This window comes from Pteropus vampyrus, unplaced genomic scaffold (assembly GCF_000151845.1).
Source record: "Pteropus vampyrus isolate Shadow unplaced genomic scaffold, Pvam_2.0 Scaffold147, whole genome shotgun sequence".
In the NCBI taxonomy this organism is placed as follows: domain Eukaryota; kingdom Metazoa; phylum Chordata; class Mammalia; order Chiroptera; family Pteropodidae; genus Pteropus; species Pteropus vampyrus.
Genome location: NW_011888928.1, coordinates 684596 through 691760, shown reverse-complemented (window position 1 = coordinate 691760; position 7165 = coordinate 684596). Strand labels below are relative to the sequence as shown.

The window sequence follows — 7165 nt, the reverse complement described above, 5'->3', positions numbered from 1 at the left end:
CTTGAGTACCTACTGTGTGCCTGCCACTGTCGCAGGCACTGGGGATCCCACAGTGAGCAGAACAGAGAGAGCTCTCACCCTTTACTCAGCTCCCAGCCTGGGACGGGCAATAAACACCTAAGTGTAACATGCATGTCAGGGGGCGAGCAGAGCTTTGGGGAGAAATAAAGCCGAGAATGGGAACAGAGGGGACTCGGTGGGTGGGGCAAGATGCAAGCGTAGGTAGTAGTCACACATGCCTCGCTGAGAGGTGACATCTGAGCAAAGACGGGGGAGAAGGGAGAGGGAGCCCAGTTGATATCAGAAGGAGGGCAGTCGGAGAAAGAAACCAAGAAGGTCAAAGTCTGAAGGCCGGAGTGTCCCGCAGGGAGCCAGCGTGGCCCCAGAGCTGGCGGGGAGTGGCGGGGAGCTCCGGCCTTCAGCCCTTTGGGAGGCGAGGCCAAGGAGGTAGCCGGGCCCTCGGGCGGACTTCAGCTTTACTCTGGGCACTTCTTCTTAAAGCATATTTTTTTAACTTTAAAAATAAATTGATTTAGAGTAAAAAAAATATTAAGTAAATGATAGTAACAGAGGTGACACACAGGGATATGGCCAAAACGGCAGCACGAATCACGTGGATCGTCACGCGAAGTGCCGCTCCAGGGCGAGAGCTCAGGTCCCACGTGACTGGCTAAAGCCCCTGCTGGGCCCGGGGGCGTCCGGAGCCTTCTTCCCCCTTCAAGTTCAGATACAGCCCACACTGTGCCCTGAGCACATGACAGCGCTCAAACCAAGCTTTGCTTCCATCAGAGGTGGATTGGAGGACAGCTTAGGCCCGGGGCCCCAGGTGCCCTGTACCTGCCCTGTTTCTCACCCGGAGAATGGCAGGGACATCTATGAGCAGTTGCTGCCTTAAGTCCGCCTTCTCCCCAGTTGGAGAAGGAGCAAATGTTTTAAAATGACCCCTTTATTGTCCTGGAATGAAACACTATTGTTTCATTTGGACTGTTTATCACCACATTGTCCGAAAGACCGGTATCCATGGTACTATCAGAAAAAGTCATTTACACGCAGAAGAACGTGGGCTTCGATATGTTGATGTTTGGCGCAGAATTCTAATACCTGCACCCGAACTGCTGTTGCTGTGGTTGTGACCCAGCGAACGCAGACGGACTCAGGTGAGCAGCCTCGACCGTTCGTGAGCCAGGTGAGGTGCTGCGGCCATAACCCAGTTTCTCCAAACTGCTAAGCAGCTCAGGGAAAGTTCTGATAAAGCACAGGTTTCCCTCAGTTTACCCGGTAGTTGCATCCCTGGAAAATTCAGGTTTCGGCAAAAGCGTGCACATGTCCGCATGTGACATGTAAAGTGGAGTTAAGAGTCCAGGTTCAGGGTATTCAGATCGGGGTTTGTACTTACTTGAATATCTGACAGCACATTCGAAAATTGTTCAGGTCTAAGGTGTGTGGGATGAGGCAGGACACCTGCCCACACCTGCAATGCCCCCAAATCATCGTGACAGTCAAAAACCACGCATCTGGAAATTAACCACAGTGACCTCCAGGGGGCAGACTTTTTCTCCTTTGAGAACTGCTGGTCTGGGGCCAGGAGGAGGGGGAACGCAGGGAACTGCCTCCTTAAACTCTGTGTCCTCGGCACCTCCCTCGCCTCACCCTGCTGCCAGCCCTGCTCCCACAGAAACATGTGACCAGGGGAGCACATTTTGTCCTAAACCCCCGCTCTGCCACTTTCCGCTGTGTGGCCTCCAGCAGGTGACGCCATCTCTCTGAGCTGACTTTCCTTATCTGTCACTGGCTGCTGAGAATTTGCACATAGGACGCAACACATAGGAGAACTGGGCAGAGCCCAAAGCTCTGTTGTACTCTTACTCCCCCCGGGCTGGGGGCTGGGGGCTGGGGGCTGCGGGAAGAAGCAGAGGGGGTTCTCTCTCCTGTGGAGCCAGCAGAGAAAGAAAATGTGAATGCTAATTCACGCATAACATGGAAACCCACCCAAATCTCTTGTTTACTCAAAGCCCGCGGGAGAAGCTGTTGCTGAGGGCACAAATGGGTGGGCTCCGGTAAGGGCTGGGTCAGCGGGTCACAGCCGGCCCAGTGCCGCCCAGGTTCTGTGCGATGGGGTTTGGGTCGCCAGGGAAAGCAGACAGCGGTTTAAACAATAGAGGTTTCATCTCTTGTGTAAAACACCCGCAAGCTGCCAAAACAGCACCAGGGACCCAGGCCGCTTCCACCCTGTTGCTCTGCCAGGCCCAGTACTGCTCTTTCCACAAAGCCCCACCACCCCACGCCCACACTCCAGCTGCCAGGAAGGGGAAGGGAGAAGACACCTCTTCCCTTTAAGGGCACAGCCAATAGGTGGACGTCTCTGCTGCTCAAGTTCCATTGGCCGGATTTGAGCCACATGATCACGCCTTGCTGCAAAGGTAGCTGGGAGATGTCACCTTTGCTCTCAGCCACCATGTGCCCAGCTAAAAAAGATGGGAGCTTCTGAAGGAAAGGGAGGACAGATGTTGGGGGGCAGCTGGCAGAGACTGTCACACTGGCCGTGACGGGTACCGAGGGAAGCCCGAGCTAACCCCATGCCCTAACCACTACTGTCGGTTACTGACGTCATCGTTGTATTTAATCCCCAAAACCCTTCTGCCAAATGGGTGTCATTCCACTTCATTTTCTAGAGGATGGATTAGAGACTCAGAGAGGTTAAATAATTTACCGAGGGTCTCACCGCTGCTACGTGCAAACTGATAACGTATTTTGCCCCAAACGCCTGGCAAGAAGGGGGTGGACTTAGGAGTTTAAAACACAGTCCACACCCCTGAGTTGGTCAGATGAGAGTGGAGTCCACCAAAGAACACTAAGGCAGCCCCCCATACACCGAGCTCCCCTAAAAACTTCTGCCGGCATCTGAAGCAGCAGCCCAGCCCATTAGTGAGAAACGCTGTGCGCCAGCAGCTCGCCCTGCCTGATGGATGGGAGTCATTAGCCCAGGCCGCCAGACACCTGAGTAGCGTGAAATATGGCGACGGGAGAAGGGGCTTTGACTGTTTCGGCTGACAGTGTTGTTGATATCTCCATTTTAGTGGGTCGTTTGTCTCCACCTCTCCGCACGTGATCAACCCACCTGCACTCTGTAGCCATCAGGCCTGGGATGGAGGCTGCTGGGGCATTCTCTTCCACCTTTGCTCATTTCCTCCCAGAAAAACAAATTGCACTTTTTAAAGGGGGACAGGATTGGCCAGGCAGCGACCAGAATCCATCTTCGCAGAGAAGGAAAAGCTTGGCCGGGTGAGAAGAGGGTCGGGAGAGCCGGGCCAACTGGAAGGCATCAGAGAGATGGCGTCTGTGGCCCATGATGGATAGCATTCTGCTTTCCTTGAGCACAAGAGAACGTTCCCAATGCAAAGGCTGGTTCTAGCAGTTTACAGTCTGTGAAAACAGAGAGAGGAAAAAAGATGTTTGTTGAGGACTCTGCTTGAGAAACTCACCTTCCCTCATCCTCCACTCCTCTTTCCATTCCTTCCAAAATATTTCCTGAGCACCTGCTGTGTGCCAGGAGCCGTGCGCTGCAGCAGCGAACATGATGTTTCAAGTTCAAACCCTACTCATGGTCTTCGCCTTCTGCCTCGACCGCCTCCCCCGCTGTTGCATGGCTCTTCCTCCTGGGAGGCCCGCTAAAATGTCACCGCCCCAGAGCCTGGGCGAATGACCCGCCCAGCTCTAAGAGCAGAAGCCCTCCCTCCAGCTGCCCTCTACCTCTCCCCGCCCATCCTCTTTCCTTCATAGCGCTTACCATGAGATGAAATTATCTTGTTTATTTCTTGTCTGTGGATTTATTATCTTTGAGTCCAGTGAGAGCCCCATGAGTGTGCGCCACCTGTGCAGAAGGCCCTGTTTGGGACACAGCAAGGGACAGTCGGACAAAATCCCTGCCCTCTAGATAATCTCCCCACCTCCGGATCCTTCATTTAATAACATCTGCAAAACCTCTTTCACCATGTAAGGTCATATACTCAGGTCTCAGGGACTAGGACGTGGATGTCTTTGGGGGACTGTTATGCTGCCTACCCTAAGTGAAGGTGAAGGCGAACAATGCCAGAAAGCGTAGGGTAATAAGTGCAGAGCCGCCAGAGGCAGGAAAGGGTTTGAGGTACTCCAGGAAGCAAAGGGACTCCTTTATACTTCCTGCCCTGTGGGCACAGAACCTCACAGGCAGCAGAATTACCACGAGAACTCTGGGCAGCCATATGATGCTCGAGCACCATCTCTCCACTCAGTAACTGAAGGCCAGTGACTGTCTCGAGGAGGCTCGGTTTCTTTTAGCGGAAGGTAGCAGAAAACCTCCGTAACGATGACTTAACACTTGCTCATCTAACATTAGAAGTAGGTGTACCTAAGATGTTTCAGTGGGCCTCCCTTTCCGTCATTTTGCTTTACCTGTCTAACCACCTTTGGCTTTTTATTTTCTGGTTTGATCTCAAAACGGCTGCCACAGCTCCAGGTATCACATTCCAACACGACAGCATCCAAATGGGAAGGGAAATGAAGGAGGACGTTCACCTCAGGTGCTTCTCTCTAATCATGAAGGAAAACCTTTTCCGGAAGCCCTTAGCCAACTTCCTCATTGGCTTCAACAGGTCACCAGTTAGGAAGGATACAGGACAAATCCGTGGCAAACGGGGCTTGGGTTGTCACAGCTCACTTAGACAGTCGCAACTCATCTGCTACGTCTAGGCACACGCAGCATCGCCCAATTCAAGGTTCCGGAAGCAAGGAGAAGGGAGGATGGCCATTGGGCAAGCAGCAACTTTAGCCAATGGTTAAATTTTCCACTGATAAAAGTGCAGTCAGTGTTCTTCTCTGGAGCCAGACATGACCTCTCTGTGACTCATCTGTGAAAAATAAATAGAGCGCTTCTCTCAGAGGGTTCCTGGGGGTTACATGGGGTAAGGCATGTGAAGTGTTGACACAGCGCATGGCCTGTCATAGGCCCTCGATGGCAATGACTGTGTCACAGCCATTCCCGGCCTGCCCCGCGTTCCGCTTCGCTTAGGTCGACTTTCTGTTCTCTCTCCTCTCTCGCTTGAAAAAAATGTTTATGTGTTTAGTTTTGTTTTTTCGATTCTGGGGTTTTTGTTGAGGTAATAAACAGAGCACCTAGCATGGTGTCTGACTCAATAACGGTTGCTTTAAAAGATTACCGTTTAAAACATCGTGTATGTTCTACGCAGGCTTACGCGATGACATCCAAACCCTGCATCGGGCACGACAGGAACTTGAGTCAACCAGGCTTTTGCCACCCCTGCCCCCACACGCACACGCACGCACACGCGCACGCACACACGCGCACATGCGCGCACATACACACACATGCACACGCGCGCACATACACACGCACACACATGCACACGCACCACTTCACGTGGCTGTGTTCTCGTCGCCCAACCCTCTGCGTCCTTGCGTGTCCTTGGCTCACCCAGGGACGCCCTGCCCGGGGTTGTTCTTCTGCCACGCGCCAGCCACGAAACCCTCATTCATCCTGCAGGACTCAGCTCCCGCACACCACCTCCCCTGGGACACCTGCCCTAGCCCCGCCCCATTCTCTGCCACCCAAAAAGGAGGCTGCTTCCTTTTGTCGGCTCCCACGACATTGTATTTACGCCAACCTGAATGAATTTTCTGTCTCCATGACGTAGTCTTATTTATTTCTAAACTACCGAAGCCCCCTAAACGTCCCCCCCCTCATGCGTAGTTGCCCTGCATCCTTCGTGACTTTGTCTTACATTTATACGTATATGTCCTTGTGCCCGTCGACAATCGTACAGCAGCTACTACTTATCGGGCACTTAGTACGTGTGCTGCCCGGCACCGTGAGGAGCCGCGACAATCCTACGCAGCAAATCTTGTCCACATTTTACCATCAAGCAGCAGAGCAAATTGCCTGAGGTCACCCAGCTGATAACAGTAGAGCACAGCTTGGGGCAGGGCACTCTCCTTCTCACCGTCATGCTGTAGAAATCGTCCCCTCTCTCCACACAAGTCACAACTTTTGTTGTATCTGCATACTGCCTACACTGTTATCTCCATACTGTGTTCCTTTCAATCAGCTCACTTCTATTTAGAACCGAAAACTTGATCCCATGACTAACACAGAGCGAGCGTCACCTGCTGTAAAGAAAAGGAAAAGATAAAAACAGAAAGAAAACAAACTGACATTCTAGAAGTTCACTATGGCTGCCCAGCGCTCTCCGGGATCAGCCCTATCTGTTCGAATGGAGATTAACAAATGTTGGGGAGCGGTTAAAGACACACCAGCACCAAGCTGAGACTTGCTTCTTAAAGTAGCAGGATTGGGAACAGATGTTTAAAAAGGCATAGCTTTCTCACTGCGTGATTTAGTTCCACACTGGTCCCAGGGAGGGGAGAGGGCCAGGCGGTGGACAGACGGAGCAGCCCAAGACGAGCCAATCAGAGCAGGTAGAGAGGGGATGGAAACTGGTGGGCACCGGCCATGGCGCAGGGCGGCGGAGGGGAGGTTGCCCACGACATCACGTGCCTCCCAGTTTGGAACATGCCCCCAGGCTCTGCTGGAGTTGACACCTCCTGAGGCTCTGATATGGGTGCGGCATCTGGGGGGCTGCAGGGGGCTGCCAGGGGCGCAGGGTGGGGACGTGACCGTGTGGGTGGTGTTCTGTGTTCCAGCACAACATGCCTTTCTGGCGGATATCCTGCCACGCTGACCTGGAGGCGCTGAGGCACGCCCTGGAGCTGGAGTATCTATAGCAGAACCCACGCATCGCCACCTGCCATCCCAGGCGCATCCACTCGCCCAGGCCCCTCGCCCTCCCACCTCCCGCCAGACGCCGGACGCTGGGCAGGGTCCCTACCGCCAAGAGGACATGTCCAGTGACCATCTCAGAAGCTGTCCTTTCAGCCCAAACGCAGGTCCTGAGAAGCAGAGTACCCAGCAGTGGCTCTGGAGTATTTAACTTTGGGGAAAAGGGCTGGCTTGGAGTCCAGACTTTTCTACAAGACTCATAGAACAAAAGCAAGGAATCGCTGATTTGGGGGAGGGCTGGTTTTGAGGAGGGGGCAGGCTCGTTTTATTTTTTCTTTTTAATTTATGGACTAAGCTCATTACTCTGGTGTTATGCTCTCGTACCTGTGTTGT

General features: G+C 53.2%; 1 protein-coding gene across 1 annotated transcript in view; it reads left to right on the top strand.

Annotated features, from left to right (window-relative positions):
• EYA2 (EYA transcriptional coactivator and phosphatase 2) overlaps positions 1–6825 on the top strand; it is a 154508-nt gene extending 147683 nt beyond the window's left edge. Inside the window, exon 16 of the mRNA XM_011369390.2 lies at positions 6697–6825. Coding sequence (XP_011367692.1) covers positions 6697–6777 — 81 coding nt within the window. The 3' untranslated portion in view covers positions 6778–6825. The remainder of the gene's footprint in view (positions 1–6696) is intronic.
• The last annotated feature ends 340 nt before the right edge of the window (positions 6826–7165 follow it).